A 19098-nucleotide genomic window follows, 5' to 3' on the forward strand; every position below is an offset into this window, starting at 1 on the left:
ATTGATTACCCAATCGTTAGTTGCAATGATTACAAGTCGGAGCAACTCGTAGCTTGAGAATACGTTTTTAGAGCTCCTTCTTCTTCTCTCAAGATAAGCCCCCTTTCACATTAAAGTTATTGACCTTTATACCAAGGCATTCTGATGGCTAGTCTGGCTCACACGAACCTTTAGAAATATCATTACATCATTACAACTCAAGGGATTGATCCACTACTTTGTAATCAGGATTTACATAGAGTATCACTACACTAGCTGAGACAATCAGTAGAGTACAAATGTGGTGTCCGGCTACGTGTCCGACCAGGTGGACGCCCATTTGATCTGTCCTCAAACATTCTCCCCTTCCTAATTCGTGTTGTCCCTTGACACGACATTGTGCAGTCTTGTCATAGGGTTGTCTGTAGCTTTGTCTTCAGCGTGGGAAGCGCTTTGTCGTTGATGATGCTCCCCCCTTCCTTGAATGATTCATATCTGACATGTTGTTGATACATGATTTGATCTTTGATTTTTGAGGAAACTTTTTTTCTTGTTCTGCATTCGTCTCCTTGTTGCCAATCTTAGCCACCATAAAGATGAATGTTGATCTGTCTGATCTTGTAGAACTGATCCTCTTTGGGACGTGGACTTTATGATGGATTTGCTTTTCCTGTCCACTACAATTTGAGTTGTCTTCAATAGGTCATCAAAGTTGAAGCATTGTGTGAGCTACTTTTGATTGTTGTGGATAGCTCGCTTGTTGCTGAATTTTTCATTGCTTGTCGTTGTAGGCCATTCTTTGACTTGCCATTGTTTGATGGAGCCTTGTTGTAGACCTTGGAGGAGATAAAAGATTCTCTCAATAATCATATGGAAACCTACAGTTTTTACTCCAAGTCGTTGTCGATTGATTTGGTTAGACATTTCCTTATTGTTGATGTAGAAGAAATATATACAAGAAGTCGATGATGAGGGTTTCTAGATTAGGGTCTTAAAACCTAGATGACCAAAGGGAAAAAATCTGGTGGGAAAAAAAGTGTCTTTGGTATATGCTCTTATTGGAGTTAAGCATTTGGACTTGAAGTACTTATTATGCAAGGTGAGTGTTTGGGAGAAACAAAGGAAGAGTGTCTGACGCAAGTGTCAATTATGGGACACTCTATATGCATATGAAAATTTGTCAAACAAAAGCATGTAGTATAAGAGATGGTGTTGATGGGTGCTTCAAGGAACAAATGTAGCACATGTGATATCAAAGGACATCTCAATAGCTTCCATGTTTCCAAGAAGGATTTTTGATGTAAAAGCTTCTCCACTCATTCCTCACTATGTTGAGTGTGTGAGTATCTTTTGGGCTTCCTCTTTGACTTTGACTCTTATGCTCACCTATACCAGCATGAGAGACACAACGTAATTATGCTCAACTCTTCCAGCCTGAGCAGTATCTAGAATAACTAAGACGCTTAGACCACGAAGAATATTGCATGAAGGTTTGGGACTGACGCCTTGCTCATTTAGTGGCTTAGTTGTCCGACTCTGACTTTTATGCCATGTATGTTTAATGGCGACTTAGACTTACGTGTTCAAGGCCAGAAACCCAATTCCATAAGATCTGGAAATTTAGGCGTCTTCCATTGTTTTGGTCTTTGGATGCCAGCATTTTGTCGATTAGGCTAACATACTTGGGCTCCTCTTGACTTGCTTGTCGTATGTTCACATTGCTTTGTGAAACAAGTCCTTCAGCTCTTGTAGGGACTGATGTATCCTTTGCTTTATCTCCCATGAGAAGCGATTGTTGATGTGTGTGGGTTCTTTGTGTTTGAGTTTCCATGAGCAATTTCGGAACCCATCTTGTTTTTGGTCCTTGTGTGACCGTCTTTTGCATTTGATTCTTTTTCTTGATGACTTAATCCGCACTAGGCTTCGATATCCAGACCTGATGATTTCCGTTGTGAAAGCCCTAATTTTGTAGTTGATGAAGAAGTATATAGATTGCAGTAGCCTTGGTTGCAATTGGCTTCTGTTGGATGTTGGTTGTCCTTGCTTGCTTTGGGGTAGAATCTTGGGATGTATGATTTCTTTTGGTTGTTCCAGATTGAGCTACAATTTTTGGTAACCATATGCAAGTGTTGCCTTCATAGAATCCTTGTGCTTCAAGTAGCTTGACTGGAATTAGCCGCTACTTCACCTGTGTTCGTTGGGTAGCTTTTGGTTAAGGTTTGACTTTGGTACCCAAACTTGTCGTATTGTTTGCTGCTTTGATGTTTTCTTTTGCCTTTTGTGGTAGTTCTTTCTCCTAGTTGAGTTGTTTATCTTCCATTGTTAGCACATCTTGTTCTTTGTAGAACTCATTGGTTGAGGTGGGTAGGTCCAAGCTATTACTTTAGGCCTTTTGGCCCAAACATTAGCGTTTCCTTAGAAGTAGCCCTGAGTAGTGATTGACTCAATTGATGCTACCCACCCTGTCACCTTTTATTGTTGTGATTGAACTTGTGCTTCATGTATCCAAATTGGTTCTTTGACTTTGATGTACTCTTTGGATGCTAACACTTGGTTGATTCTCTTCGGTTTCTTCTTAATGCTTTTTTGTGATGGAAACTTTGATTGATAGACTTTTTGCTTTGGTTTCCATTGCATTGCCGATGGTTTGGCTCTTGATGTAGAGGCTTCGCGGGTAGTTTTATGGCGACTCGTTGAAGGTAAGGTCATCTTGCAAGGTTGATATACTTCAGTGTCTAACTTAGCTTTACTATTTTCTGCTATGATTGGTTGCTCCTTCTGTGCATTGACTTAGGTGCTTTTGGGGTTTTTGATTGTGTTGTTGTTGAAGCTTTTGGTTGTTTTTGAAAGAAGATGTTCCTCCAGCTTTCTATCAGGACCAGACTCTCTTTGATGTGATGGGAGTCGATTATGTGGAACGTATCCTTATACTCCCCGGTACTCAACTTGAGTACAGCTTCTGCTTCTTCGAAGCTAGGAATCAGCATTTTTGAACTTATGTACACTTTGTCCTCTAACTCTTTGATTGGTGACTTTCTCATCATGATCCATGTTCCATAAGTCATTCGATTCTTTGTCGCTTTTGGAATTATCGCAGCTAACCATGTGATGTTGAGTCCGGTTTCTCCGCATATGCTAAATTTGATTGTTGCAAGAGACAGTTGATTTTCTTCCTTATCCATGATCTTCTCTTGATCTTGCATTTGTTGAAGATTTGACGTTGAAATTGGAAACTTTGCTCCCTCATCTTCTTTCATTTGCACTTTTTCAGTAGTCGACTTCATTGAAACAGCTTCCGGCAATTCTGCGGGTATGACAATGATGATGTATTCTTGTTGTTGCTCTGCTTCCTTCATGATCATGCTCCATTACGTAGCTATCTGTTTCACATTTTTTGCTTTCACACTCACAAACCTCGTTAGCTTTTTTCAACATCTTTATCGTAAATATAGGAGTTATATTATACTCATCTTCATTGCAAAATTTAGTCAAGGTCGCCTCATTCAAGCAGACATCAAGAGTCGCTAGTATTTGATCCCATCCAAAGGGTTCAAATAACTCCTCTAGAAATGGCTCCTTAATGTAAGATTCATCTTCTTCTAAACGCTCTAGGACGCAATCTTCCTTTCAGACTTCCACTCTCACGAGCTCTGTACATCCAAATATGCGCTTTGCTTTCCAAATCGGTTGTGGAGTTGATTTATTCCCCCGGGATTCGCACTACATCTCTATAACTACGATCTTTGACACTGATTTTTGTTGTGACCTCTTTGTGTCTCAAGTAGATATAGTCATAGCCCCAGTCTTGTACCATTTTGAGCTGACGCATGAATGGTCTGCCCAATATGATGTCAAAGTTGTTGCTCTTGTCAAAATTCATTATGGCAAAGGTGTGCTCATACTCTATGCCACACGAGGATACAATGATTTGTTCTAATATTCCAATCGGTTTCTCCGTGTATCCATCCGTTAATTGCAGTTTCATTCGAGTTTTCCTAAGAGCAGGCTTTCCCCATTTTTCCCATATTTCTTTGGTTGCAATGGCGATTCCTATCCCACTATCTAATATAGCAATTGTCTTTACTCCTTTGTACTCAAGTGGTAAGGTGGTGTTTCCTTCTTCTCCTTCACAGTAGTCACCCACCTTATTTACTGGTACTGGCTTTGCCTGTGGTTTCTTAGGCATGGTGCCATCCTTGTTTTTATCCACAAGTTGGTCAAGTGAAGGGATTTTCAACCCCATCTTTTGTAGGTTTTTGCCCATTTGGCCCCATAGATGCGGTCTAATTTTTAATAGCTCTTAGAGATAAAGTGTGCATTGTATAGGAGAAGACATAATTCATGCAAGCTCTTGGTATCCATCATTTTTGGTGTGGCTTTCCACTGAGAAGGTACCATTTTAACCTTTGATTTTGTTTCAAGTTCTCCTATGAAAGATGGCAAGGTCTGTAGAGAGCGTGGTTTGCTCTCTTCAGATGCGATAGACCCAACATCCCCGTATAGAGATCGTATATCCCCTGGAAAGAATTCGTGATCCATGTTTATCTCAGGGATAGGTGCTAACTGTAAAGTAGCACTACCATCTTTTTGGTTACTGATCGATTCCCATAAGGATTGTGGCCACGGTTCTTCTACCTCCGGAATTGGCATTACTACTTGTGAACCCACCCCATCTATGGTATTGTCTACTTCCCTTGTATCTAAAGGTGCCTCAAATGTTGGCTCTTCCTCTTTGTTTACAATATCATGGCTTTCCAATTCCGAGATTTTTCGCGGACTAGCACTCCATTTTGAAAGCATCTGGAACTGGTTCCATAAGAGCTTGGGCCTTTTGGATGAGCTCCTTGCACATTTGCAACCTCTCTTTTTGTGGATGAGGATATGTCAACCATCTATACTCTTCGGTTTGGTTGGTCTTTAACCTGGCATCATGAGCTTTCAAAATTGCATCTAAAGGTTCAAACACTTTGTCGACCAAGACTGAACCTCCCGAGTTAGTCTTTGACTCTTTAGGTCCCTTTGCATTTTTGTTCCTTTCTTGCTCTTGTCTAAGCTGATCTCTTGTTTGATTCAGTTCAGTTTCCAAAGCCGCTTTCTCCTTCAGCCTCTTCACTTTCATTTTGTCTCGTTCGCCTTTCCATGATCTTCTTCCGAAGGTTCTCACCGTTATGTTCTCAGATTCTGTTTAAACAGGCAATGTGTCTTTTTCAGCTGGTTTGTTTTCGGTAGCTTCTTGAGCTTGAGCTCGAGTCATCACGTTTAAAGGAATGGTAGGTTCTACCTCGGATCCGCTTGAAGAAGGCATTACACCTACAACGTTCATTGTTGCTGAGGCGGTCCGGGGCGGGCAACAAGAGAGGCGACCTCTAAACACCCCTCAAGGCTCCCGTGCTGCTCAATTGGGGCTGGGGCAACCACAAGCACAACACAACAACAAACCCACAGCCAAACCCAAACAAGATAGGGGTACCACCTAGTTATGGTATGCGAACTAGGACGCAAGAGAGATTTTGGCACAACCAAGAAGATGCACCACACAACACACACAAACAACCTCACACCAAGACACACACAAACTGGACCAGAGAGAGCTAGAGCAAAGGGAAGAGAGAGAGAAAAGGATCTTGTGTAATACCTTATTTGTGACTTGCAAATGGAGATGGTTCGTTATGATGCTATCATAGAACTTGTATAAAACTCACTCAATGCTTAGTGATTGCTAAACATTGCCAAAACACACACACACACTGTCTTAGGGTGTGGGAGACCTCTCACCACAATACCCTCTTACAATGGACACAAAAATGGCAATGAAAAACACACTAAAACACTTTCTAAAATCAAGATCAACCGATAAAAACTCAAATACACAAGTCACCTTGAATTCACCAAACCGTATTGCACAAATGGAAGGACGAAGATTTGAACGTCGAATCACGCCTTTGATGCACCAAACCTCAATTTATTGATGATGAAGAAGCATATACAATAGTGGTTTTGAGATTTGTGGAACTCACGCTCTCTCACTTGCAATGTGTAGCTTGAAGGCTTCTCTCACACCAAGAGTGAAGCTCACAAGTGGTTGCTACACCTAAGTCTCTCCTCACGCATAGAGTGTTGGGGTGCTATGTGAGATGTTGGAGGTTGTTTTACAAGAAGGAGAGGGGCCTATTTATAGGTTGGAGACCCCTCATTAAGATTATTGGAAATCCTAATTTACAAGCTAACAAATCAGGATTATGATTTTTTTGAATATCAAAACATTGCGGGCCTTCTTTGTCTGCTTGAGTCATGGGTGTGGGCTCAAAAGAGAGCATTATTGATGGTAGATAAAGTGAAAGTAAGTAAGGAGAGAGAGAGAGAGAGAGAGAGAGAGAGAGAGTTACTATACACATGTCTTGAGGTGAGGTGTCTTTTATGGTTAGGTCAATACTATTTTGTGTTAGTATGTTAGTCGTTAGTAATCACTAGAAAGTTAATGATATATTTACAATGGGTAGAATGGGGTGGATGGTTGAAGTAAGATGGTTGAATGAAGTGAGCAAATCCTTGTGATGGTGAAGCTTGAAGAAGTTTTGGACTTACTTTTGTAGGTTCTCAAAATGACTATCGATCTTCTTCTTCGTCTTCTCTTCTTTACGCCACCGCCGCCAAGGTTGATTATCACGATGAAAATGGTAATTCCATTGATGAGATCTCTTGATTTGCAGAGTTTAAGCATGGTACACATGCTGAATTTATGTATATATATATATATAAGGGTTAAGATGGAATTGTACTTTGGAGATAATAGAGAGAGGCATAGAGATGGTGTATGTACATGGAGAGCTCATATGAGAGCTATGGAAGTAAGAGGGGAGGTTAATGGTGAAGAAGGTGAGAAAAACCATTGAAGGTGCAGGTTTGAGTGAGGGATTGAGAGGAATGTGTGTGTGTGTGTGTGTGTGTGTGTGTGTGTGTGTGTGTGTGTGTGTGTGTGTGTGTGTGTGTAGAAGTGTGGAAAGAGGCGAGAGAAGACTATGGGCTACTTGTGAGAAAAGTGGACAGACTGGGGTCCACTCAAAAAATCATATCTCACCGCTGGTAGCTCCAAAAATCATGAAAAAATTTGAGGTGATTATTCAGAGCGTGAGCTACATTTTCTCTTTGGACCACCGCTCCAAATTCCGAGTGGAGATAGGTGCCAAAATTCTCACAAAAAAGCCTTTTTTTATGCCTGCAAAAGTCTTTTAGTGGCCCCCTCCTTTGTTGAATTTGTACAATGCATCCAAGAGTGAGCCCCTCCTTTGTCATATCATAATACAAAGCATCCAAGTTTTCCTTGACCCATGCATGGAGGAGGATTATTGGTGAATAAAGAAATATATACATGGTGGGACTAGTGTATGGACTTTAGCTCAATGAGCACATGGTGTTAGAATAATGAGTAAAAATAATAATAAAAATATGGAGGAGTTATGGATATGGAAAGATATTAGAATCATATGATATGGTCCTTCTTTGAATTATTTTGGGTGAAAGAGGGAAAGGTATGCAAGTAAATAATATAATAAACGTGACCAATGAGTAGAAATCAATTTTTTGTTTTCACGAGGGTGAGGGTGAAAATGTGGGAGTGATTTGTATAAAGGAAAAATATAAGGTTAGAGTATGTACATATTGGCAAAAAATATACTTATGGTGTAAGAGGATGAAAGAAGGTGTATATAGGTTTAATAAAACACACACCTAAGTAGAAATATTTAAATAAAATACCAAAATAATTATAAAAATCCCTATATTTAGGCCATATATATAATGCAATATTTACACACAAATGGGCCATAATATATTTTATTTTTTTGATTTTATTTATTTTTTTGGCTCAACTAGCCCAGTGACTAGCTAGCTGAGGGTTTTTAAGGAGATATGGGAAAAGTCTCATAACTCACACACGCCTATGTACAGTGAAATGGTAGGGATAGCCATAGTGTTTGGGTAAATTTGGTAGGGTGAGGTAGCTTACTATGGCAATTACGGAGAGCCGAAAAACGGCTATCATTGCTTTCCCTATGTAGTTTGGATTTTTAGCACAGTTTTGGCGTAGATGGTCTGTCCCACAACGTTCACAGAATACAAGTAATTCTATTTGTGGACCCTTGTTTGGACAACTTCGTGCCCAATGATCACCTCCACATTCATAGCATGGACCTTCTTGTTTCATTAGCTGGTGATCCAGTGGTTGTCCTTGCCTCGTGAGAATGTTCTTCGAACCGTACTCTTGATTGGCTATGAACATGAGCGTATTCGTATCCATGAAGTATTGGTTTCTCGTGGGTTGCAGTACATGTGTTGGCTGAGTGTAGTTGACTACTACTCTAGCATCATTCAAAAGATGCGGTTGTTGCCCTACCACACATTGTGAGTTTGGCTGAGTGTTACACCATGGAGTGGGGTGATCCCCTCCACAAGTACTACATCTCCTCAATTGAGGTTGTTGTACAATCAGGTTTTGTTTGTAGCCTTGGTTTATTCTTCTAATCACCCCCTCGACCACTTGATCAATGATTGGTTCCCAAGGAGTTTGAACATCCTTCTTTGTTGTTGATTCGCTCTTTGGAGATGAGGCACTACTAGTCGTGTTGTCTATATCTTCAGTCACCTCTCCATAGACCTTACAATTGTCAACTAGATATAGAGCTTCTCTAGTGACTTGCGCAAATGTCATGAATCCTTTCCAATGTAGGTTCTTTTTGAAAGTCTCATTCCCCAAGCCCTCTATGAAGAGAACTGATAGCCTCTCATCTTGTGCTAACTCTCTCACAGGACATCTATCTATGTATTGTTTGAAGCAAAGAAAAGCTTCCTTCACTCTTTCGTTCTTTTTCTGTTTGAAAGCGTAGATTTGGGACAATGTGTTGTGTTTGATTTCCCTTTTTGAAAACTCCTCTACAAAATCGCGTAAGAGTTGTGCTATGTTGGGAAAATCATCTCTATTTAGTGGTTGGAACCATGTCAAAGCCGTACCTTCTAATGTCAACCCAAATCCCTCATACTGAGTATGGAAATCCACAATCTGTTGAGCTCTCAAAACTTGTTTGAAGAGTGAGACATGAGCATATAGGTCCTTCGACCCATCGTATTTTGTCTTGACACATTGAGCCACTTGATATGGTCTTAATCATTGTGGTTCAGTCACCAATCTAGCCAATTTGTGGTCTCTTGTAAAAATGTCTCTCGCTCTCTCCTCTCGTCTTGGAGAGAATCCCGATGGAATCCTCTGTGATGTGTACTCTGGCATCGGTTTTGGCTTGAAGTAAATAAAGATTGGAGTACCCTTGTATGTGTATGTCTCCAGGTCATTTGGATCAACAAGTTTGTACTCACGTCCATACTTATCCACCATCAAAACTTGCACTTTGTGAGCATTTGTATACGTGAATACATAGAGATTCTTATGAGTGGTCAACTCTCTAGCAATGGGCTCTACACACCTGTAGAAGATGTATGGCTCCCCGTTTGTGAATCTGCATAAGCCATCATGAGCATAATCTGTTAGAACTCTCATGGATTCATTGGCTTTGATGAATCTCACGTTCGGTTTGTTGATCAGAGGATGCTTCTCCTCTAGGTATTCTCCCAATCCCCATGTTGTCGGCATTGCAGCGTTTTTCATGTCTTTGAGTGGAGTAGAAAACCCTAGTGGTGGATGATTTGTCATGGTCAATGCTCACTCAAATCTCTCAAGGTAGTCCTTGACAAGCCCACTTTGTCTTGTTGCAACGTATCTCTTTTTGCCCCTTGGTAAGGTCTCTCAAAAGTCAAGAATTTGTGACTTTTTTGGTTTTTGAAAACTAGTTATGGGTACCCTAAAAGCTTTCTTCTTAGCTATGCCTGACTCAATTTGGAGTTGTCTATCAAAAGTTAGAGCACTTTTGGTGAACTGCACTTGAAACAGCACTCAAAAGCATTTTAGGACCAGAACACGGGAACTTTGACTTGTATCTTAGCCTCCCAAAGGTATTTTTAGCTCAAACTTGGGATTTGGGATGTTCTCAAGTATTGCTACAAGATCACCAAGTCAGATAGCCCCACTATGCTGAGGTACATGGATCGCGATCCATGTTCCCTATCAAAAAAATTTCTCAAAATTTTCCCAAATCTTGACAGTGTGTAGACAAGGTCATATGCAAGCTATATACCAATTTTCAGTAAATTTTGAGGTTGAGGTACATGGATGATCTATGTTCAATCACATCTGGACTTGTCCTCTTAGGAGTTTGTTCTTGGCTATGTCCACAAGATAAATCTCAAATTTTTTTGGATTTGGACTTGGTTTGATAGGTCAAATGGCCAATACAAGGTCTGCACTGCGATTTTAAGTTTGTCACCTGTTTTGCTCCCTTTTGACCCAAATTTACTCAATTTTTTCCAAATTTGGACTTGGGAATATGTTTCCTAGTACATGCATTACTAATCTGGAAAGTTTTAGGTCAAGCCGTCACTTTGGGTACATGGATCGTGATCCATGTTTGGAGCCCAAATTGACTTCTCTTAGTACCATCAGAATCAGCATAATTAGGAGGTCCTATGGTATCAATTTTTTTGAAAATTGACCTCTGGATTGAAAGTTAGGTCAATTCTGGCACTTGCACAGAGTACTTGGCAGTTCTAGGCTTTTATACAGGTTTTTAACATCCAAATTCACTTTTGAAAAGACCACTAGACTCCTTGTGATGTCCTTTAACTCTGACACAAGTTTGGTATAACTCTGTGACAAAGGAACATGGATCGCGATCCATGTACCTATGTGTCAAATTGTACCGAAACTTGACACACGGCTTTCCCTTGGTCCACTGATCCTTGCTATATGGTTTTTGTGTGATTTGGACTTGTTTAGGTCAGGCAAAAGTCAATCCCTGGGTTTGTTTTAGGATTTTCCTCTTTGCACTGTTTTTGGCACTTTTGACCCAATTTTTGAACTTTTTTGACAAAATTTCATTGGGGACTTTTGTTCACAATGGTCTCTGCTACATGCTTGAAAAGTTTAATTCTAAAAATTTCTCAAAGGTACATGGATCGCGATCCATGTTCCACCACTTTTGGATCTAGATTTTTGGTGTGCTAATAGCTTGTGATGTTTGTAGCTTGCTTCACAAATCTTTTTGAATTTGGATCAATTTTACCCAACCAAAACTGACTTCTACAGCTTGCTGTGACAGTTTAGAGAATGTTTTGTTTCTGGCTCTTTGAACCACTTTTCACAACTTTTTTGCATTTGGTTCTTTTGGGAAAAGTGTTTGTCTATGTTTCAACTACCTACTGGTCAAATCTCAGCCAAAAAAAATTCAAAACTTGTTTATGAGGTACATGGATCGCGATCCATGTTTGACCACATTTTGACATAAAACTTGGTGAGCTTGTAGTCCATGTTATGCTGACACTATTCCCCAAATCTTTTTGAATTTGGCCAACTTTTTCTTAGTCAAAAGTGAGGTATTTTGTCTGCCCCACGATTTTTGGATAGTTTCTGTATTTGGCTATTTTTTTGACATAGTCCCTTTTGGCAAAGTTGTTCCACTAGTTATCAAGGATGTTCTTGTCAAATATTAGCCCAAAATTTCAAAAAGGTACATGGGTCGCAATCCATGTTTGGCATTATTTTGTTGATGAATTTTGTCCTGCAGGTTCTCTATGCCGTGTAGAAGCCAAATCTCACCCCTTTTTGAATTTGGATCCCAAAAAGTTGAAAAAACCCAACTTTTGTTTCTGTAATGCTTGTTTTACTGTTTTTGCCCTAACATCCAATTTTGATGTGATTTTCTTTCAAGCAAACTTGATCAGAGCAGTTTCCCAATGATGTACACTGTAATTGGTCTCTTTTCACCAAAAATGGTCTCTAAGGTACATAGATTGCGATCCATGTTCCTCCACAGATTCTTGCCAAACTTCTCAAATTGCTTCTAGAGAGTTTGTCGATGCCCTTGATCCATAAATTTTTGAATTTGGATCACTTTTGAGGTTTCTATCATCAAATTTTCAGAATTTCAGAGTCATGGTCATTTTTACCAAAATATGATTTTCACCCTTTTTTCCCTCAATCTTTTAGCCCAAATTTGATGGTGGTAGTTTCTATTTATCCTACTCCTAAGTACTGAAATGAAACATAAAACAAAAACTAACAAAAAGGTACAAAATAAAGCCGCTACGAAAAACGGAACAGCACTCTGAAAGCATAGAGAAAATCGGAGAATGAAATGCTTTTGGCTATCTCACTCACAACGCTCTTTACCTCTCAAGAATAGATCTAGCAAGTCCTCGACTTCTAAACTCTACTAAGCACTAAACCCCGTGTCTAGCTGCTTCACTGCTAAGGAGTAAATGGAATGGAAGGAAAATCTTAGAAAAAGAACGCTCTAAATATACACTAAGTCACTCACCATCTAAGGATCATATCCCCGGTAATGGCGCCAATGTTAGCAGATCGCCGCGAGACGGACGTCTGTCTGCACTATAACTTTCTAGCACTAACATAATGTCAATACTCAGGGAAAGTGACTCGGATGGGGCACGAAGACTCTTTGAGATCGTCAATCTCAAAAAGTGAACCTTAACAAGCAAACACAACAACTCTACAAACAAACCAACACTCAATGATCAGGGAAATCTGTCTATGTCCTTTCTTTCAGCTCTAGGTCATCACGCCATTTCGGCACTCGAACGGACTCAAAATGCAACGAAACTTTAGGAGGAGGTCTATGAGGCACAATTCTACCAACTGTAATCGCAATCCGACAAGGTACCAAAATCACAGTCCATCATGAAAAAGGTCCTAAAAACTACAACAGAACATGTCAGAAATGTCGTCCTATGGTCTAAGAACACTCCCCTATTGTCAAAACGACTAGAAACAATGATTTAAGCACTCAAATCTGCATTTACAACTCACAGACACGTAGTCGCGAACATCAACAAAACTGACAATACTTACACTTGAATTAAAGAGCAAAGAGAGAGAAACACAATGCAAGTTTCGGAATTGAAAACTGATTACCCAATCGTTAATTGCGATGATTACAAGTCAGAGCAGCTCGTAGCTGGAGCGTACGTTTTTAAAGCTCCTTCTTCTTCTCTCAAGATAAGCCCCCTTTCACATTAAAGTTATTGACCTTTATACCTAGGGCATTCTAAATGGCTAGTGGCCGGCTCACACGGACCTTTACAAATATCATTACATCATTACAACTCAGGGGATTGATCCACTACTCTGTAATCAATATTTACATAGAGTATCACTACACTAACTCGAAAAATCAATAGAGTACAAATGTGGTGTCCGGCCAAGTGGATGCCCATTTGATTTGTCCTCAAACACCTACCTTCATTGATACTAGGTCTACCATCCCTTCGAGTTGTGCAATTGTTTGATTTGCAATTCTTAGTGTGAATGGTGTTGCTATCATGGTCAAGCCTAGTTTTACTTGAGTGGCTTCTAACGTGACACTGACACTTGCGTCACCATTTATGTTGACATTCTTGATGACTTCTCACTGCTTTCTAAGTTTTCACTTCACATCAATGATGGCAGCTTGATTTTCTAAAATTGACCTAATTTTCTAAAATTTCCTCTTGACAAAATCAAGGAAAGGAATTTTGTATGTTTGAAAAGACAATTTTTCGCGAACACTGCTTATCATCTCTAATACATGTGCGATTCACTTCAAATGTGGTTTTTGGTGCACCTATCTTATGTTTTCCACACTAGGCAAAGCCTAAAATAACTCTGCACTCACTTTGTTGACTCTTCTAGCAATTTTCTTAAATGGTACTTCGACTTGGTCCGTCAACGAACCCGCTTGGAGCTAGTATTGAACTTTAGTTGCCCATTCTCTTGATACATCCAACCCTCTAGTACCTTCGCCTGATCCTCTCATTATTCATTGGGTGCTTTTAACAGATAGATATGTGGCTCACCTCCCACCACTTACTTACGCCTTTGTATGGGCCTTCTAGCAATCCATTAGGAGCCTCTTCATCTATATCTTTTTTGATGGTGACTCTATTACCATATTCTCTCGTCTCAAGACTAACAACACATTGCTTTTTTACTTCCTCCCAAAGTGTGATGACACTCTTATGCCTCTTCGTTTGGGCCATCTTTTTGTTCCTTCAAGGTTCTTTTACCACAACCTGTCCACAATATTAAAAATTCAAACTTTACTAAGATTTATATATTTCTTGGTGGCACTCTAGTACAATCACTCGCAATTAGGAGTTTTGCAATGCAAATATATATATTGATATCTATATAATTCTTGTCCCATGTAAACATTGTATTTTGATTAGCAATTCTATCACAATAATCTCTATGCTCGTTTTGCATATTGTGAGAGTCCAAATTTGAACTTCATACTCATGCCCCCCACCTTGCTTTTTTTTTTTCACCATCAATGCGGGGAAGGAAGTAGGGAGAAACTATACATATCGTGTATTTACAATTGTACATAATTGATTACACCCTCGAGGGCCAACCGTGGGGAACACCCCCCCCCCCCCCCCCCCCCTAAAAACAATAGGGGAGGAGGATACACCCAAGAGAACGCAACTTGTGAGCCTCGAACCCTCAACCTCGGGGTTACATCTCAAAGGTCTCACCAACTAAGTTATGCTTCTTGGGTGCCCCACCTTGCTATTAGATTGAGAGGATGTAAGGGCTATTTACAAACTAGCGTCAAATGCTACTTCATGAAAAGAGCAAGTGCGCTTGGAAGGCATAACTAGCATTTAATGTAAATAGCCTAAATGAAAATGGACCTTGTATTTAAAGCCTATTTAAGGGCCAAGTTCAATGCATGAAACAGGGGTAAATAAAACATATCATGTGACATGAAATAGTCCAAACTATAAACAGAATCTCTTTCTATACAAAGCCTTTTGTTAGGGCTACATTCAACGAGGAAAAGCAAGGGAAAGAGTAAATCATGAAACCCTCCACAACAAGCAACTATCAACAACATATGCACCCTCTCTTCTTCTCTTTGTCAGCACATATTGACCTACAATGGTTTACAATGGTAGCTTTAGGGCCAACATGGGCTTTACCTTAAACTCTTCTTGAGTAAATAATAAGTATATTTTTATTATGTACAAGGGGGTGCAGGATCCGAAAGCCTTTGTAATGTTACAAGCGTGAATATTTTCAATATTTTCTTGTAATGCTGTAATGGAGCTGGAGTCCATGCTCCATAATAAGGACAAGTGGGAAGCACTTCAAGAGCTTCAATCACGAATCCATGCTCCAACAGGAAGCACTCCAGAGGCTTCCCCTTCATCAGAAGCTGTCTAGCCATATCCCTGCATCTAGAAAGAGCCCTCTTGATGCTGAACCACTCGAAGGGCTTCCCATTCATCAGAAGCTGTCTGTAGCCATATCCGTGCATCTAGAAGAGCCCTCTTGATGCTATTGACCATTAAGCCAAGCAGGCATTCCATGACTTTCTGCACACTATGCTCAAATGGCCATTTCTTAGATGGCAGTGATGATGGAATGTAAAAACAGAAAAGTCCGAGCTAATCGCGGCAATCTGTTAGAGGAACATATTGTGAGGACTCTTCTAGTATTCTATGAGTGAGACCTGATCAAGCCCAAGTTGTACAGCACTTGAGAAGGCATTCCAAACAAGGTTCCAAAAGAAAATCTTGACTTTATTTCCTGTGTTATCCTTGAAGGTGATGTTGGCAGCATTGGAGTGACTTTGAGAACTGCTTGCCCAATTTCTCGCCTGACCGCTTCAATCACTTTCAGGTCCACTTCATTACCTGTGGTGTCTGTGACATAAAAGACGTTGGTTGCATTGTTGCCAGTTGTAGAGACATCAGCCCTTGTTACTGAAAGGCCATGCTCTCGCATTATGCGGGTCACTTCAGATAACAGCCCGACTCTGTCACTAGTGCACAACTCAAGTCTCAAGCCCTGCAATAGCACAAAGCACCTGTCAATTCCCCGGTTCAAAACACACAGATATTGCCAATTCAATGATGTGCACAAAGCAAAAAGATATCAAACTACAGGTCAGATCTACAACATCAAAAATTTAACCAGCACTAGAGAGGACGTTCTTAAATTCCTCAAAACACTGATGCATAATTGATTTTAAAAATCATCATATCTGACAATACCTCAAAGACACGACGTTCAATTGCTGCCCGCAAGCATTGAATGACTCTTCTCCTCTCTGCATCTGAGTTGAGAGTGCAACCATCAGTGTGGCGAATGTAGTACTCCTGCATTCACAACAAACGATCAGGAATGAGCCTGGTCCATGTGCCTGGAAAGCAAGACTAGAACACTCGCCAGATTATATTGCTTTTGTGATGCTAAACATCATAATGGAAGCCCGAGTACAATGTGACAATACACGTACAAAAGTATTTAAGTGCATGATTAACTCCCAAGTGTCTCAATTTAAAGCAAAGATATCTTACTTGGTAAGCTCTTTGACCATCAGAATCAATAGTCGCATGGAATACAACATAGTGCATGTCTGTCAGTGTGCAGAGAGTGTCAAAGACCAGCTTGGGTCGGTTTCTACACTCTATGTGCAGTACAGAGTAGCCCTTCTCATCACAATTGTCGACCGTGATCTTTCCATTCATGTCCCAATCACCATCTTCGTCATCTCTCTCATAGTCACGGTCTGCAAACATCATTTGATGGAGGCGCCTTTCTGAATGTGTGATGCCAGTTACAAAGTCCATCCTCGCCCCTCTTGAGTCCTGGTCACCCTTCAGCAGATTGCAAAGAGATTCTTTGATGCCATGAAGCTTATCCTTCTCTTCAATAAGACTGCCCGTTGCTTCGTCAGAGACATGTAAGAGGCACGCAACTCTCATGTTGTGTGTCCACAGCTCCGCTGCATTCACATTGCACTTCATCTGGGTTAGCAAGGCACATATTTCTGACATGAGGCCGGGTCTATCTCGACCTGTTAGCTCAATTATCGTGTGCTTGGGGGCATCTGACGTTTTGGCAGATTGAATGAGGCCTACTCTTCTGGGGAACTCGTGGCATGAACTGATACGCTACACACAGACAAAATAAGTGTTCAGTGCTTGGAATTAGTGTCACTAGGAACTATTCACGCAAAAAAAAACACCACCCATGTGCCAACAGCGATGCAGACAAAATTGATGTCCATACACCTGCTATAAAAAAACACATGTGCGTGTTGCTATAAAAAACACATGTGCGTGTGTATGAACAAACACCATGTCCATGATGGTATGATGTGGGCCATGCTTGCATGAGGTATAATCAGTGGTATGCTGCTTGTGATTTCACATTTAGAAACACAGCACCTTTTAATTTAAGTGCCAAAATGATACAAGACAGTGAAGCAAGCGTATTAGTCAGTGGCACCCCAGCAAAACAAATTCAGGGCTCCGGTAAGTGCAAATTTTAAGTACCTTCTCAATAGTGCCTATGGTGTCTTTATTTGAAATTTTGTTCCCAAGGGCATCAGTGACATAGAAGACTGCATACAGAATAAGAGGAAATGTTAAGAAATTTGCAGTGTGTCAAATTCAAGGCGCAGTTTGCAGAATTTGTGAGCACGCAACTTACCATTCATAAACCAGCCACCGTCAGAGGAGATGTAAGCTTTGTTGATTCTAAGATCCAGATCTGTGAGGGCTTGAACCACTTCAAGCAGAATGCCAAGGCGGTTGGAGCTATCGACCTGTAATCCAAGAGAGAAATGCCCACTGATTTATGGGTCCCATATGGATACACATCTTCTGTTATGCATGTTACCTAAAGCACATATCGCAGTTCAAATCTCATGGACGTATGAATGTGGATACAAAATGAGCAGACAAAGTCCACGAGGACTCATGTTTAATGCGCAATACAAACAGCTGATCAAATTGCATGTCTAACTAACAAGCGAGCACACAATTGCAGAAGCTATGCATACAAAATTTGTGCTACCTTGAATAAAGTGGCAACCTCGCAGGATGAATTGTCAACAACAACCCTGCAAATTCAGCAGACCAAGCGGGTGAGGAAATTGAAATGTGGAGGACAAGGGACGGTGAGGAAGAAAGGGTATTTGCAGGCTACCTGGGCGGGTTCATTCTCCATACAAACTTCTGGTACTCGTTGAGCTCAGCACAGTGCGGGAAATCCATTGCTGTGTCAGCTCTGAGGTGGAGTGGGATTCAACACCTAAAGGTAGCTGCGCCCGCAATCTTGCAGCAGAAGTAGTCTACCTTCGAGGAGAGCACTCGCACAATATGAACTATTGGGAGAATGTATGCCCCTTTGTATTTTGTGTTTATGTGAGAGAGCACGCGCGCGCGTGTGCGCATGAGAGAGAGTGAGAGGAAAGAGAGGGGGGGGGGGGGGGGGGGGGGGGAACCGCAGACGAATGCCCGCTTGAAAACGAATGCCTGCTTGCAGTTTGAGGCGGGAAAATGTTGAAAATGCAGCAGAGCGCGGGAAAGCGCTTTGCAGGCGTAACCAAGCTCAGATCTAGGCCAAAACTCAGCGCAGAGAGAGAGAGAGAGAGAGAGAGAGAGAGACTGCAAGCGTTCAAGTTTCAACGAAAGCAGAAGAGAGAGAACGAAAGCAAGCAAGCATACAGCGAGAAAGGGGAGAGAGAGAGAGAGCCTTTTCTTGGAACAAGCTGATGGATTGTCAGTGCAAACGACATACAGAAGAGGGCCGCTGTGTCTGTGTGTGAGAGAGAAAGAGGCTACTGTGTGCGTGCTCGAAACAAGCTTTGATATTTGTAGGTTTGCAGCACACAGCTCAGAGGAGGGAGACGGAGAAGCGAGAGCTAGAGAGAAGAGTGGACTGCCTGAAGCCAAGAGGAACTTGAAAGAGCATAAAACAGGAGGTTGGCCTTTTGGCATTTGATTTGGGTTTTCTTGATTCGCACCTCCCCGCCCCGTGCAGACGGCGGTTGTGAGGCGTTGCCACCTGGCAGTCGCGGGGTGTGCGCTCGCTTGAGCCCACATCGCGCTTGTCCCCCACCCCCCATGCAGGCAGGCAAGCCGCAGGCCTTGGCTGCTGACCGGCAGCCGACGCTCCGTTGCGGGTCGGGACTCGGCATCTCCCATCCCCCGCGATCCTTGCTT

General features: G+C 41.2%; 1 protein-coding gene across 1 annotated transcript; it reads right to left on the reverse strand.

Moving 5' to 3' along the window:
• Window positions 1-14840: 14840 nt before the first annotated feature.
• LOC147437849 (ACT domain-containing protein ACR4-like) lies at window positions 14841-18281 on the reverse strand. The gene is made up of 7 exons (XM_086487284.1): window positions 18080-18281; window positions 17948-17993; window positions 17582-17696; window positions 17425-17492; window positions 16444-17040; window positions 16138-16242; window positions 14841-15931 (listed from the first exon to the last, which is right to left on the reverse strand). Exons 1-7 carry the CDS (start codon window positions 18145-18147, stop codon window positions 15581-15583), a joined length of 1350 nt encoding a protein of 449 aa, XP_086343410.1. The 5' UTR covers window positions 18148-18281; the 3' UTR covers window positions 14841-15580.
• Between the last annotated feature and the right edge of the window lie 817 nt (window positions 18282-19098).

Source organism: Adiantum capillus-veneris, chromosome 17 (assembly GCF_014529385.1).
Source record: "Adiantum capillus-veneris isolate H3 chromosome 17, ASM1452938v2, whole genome shotgun sequence".
NCBI classification, from domain to species: Eukaryota; Viridiplantae; Streptophyta; class Polypodiopsida; order Polypodiales; family Pteridaceae; genus Adiantum; species Adiantum capillus-veneris.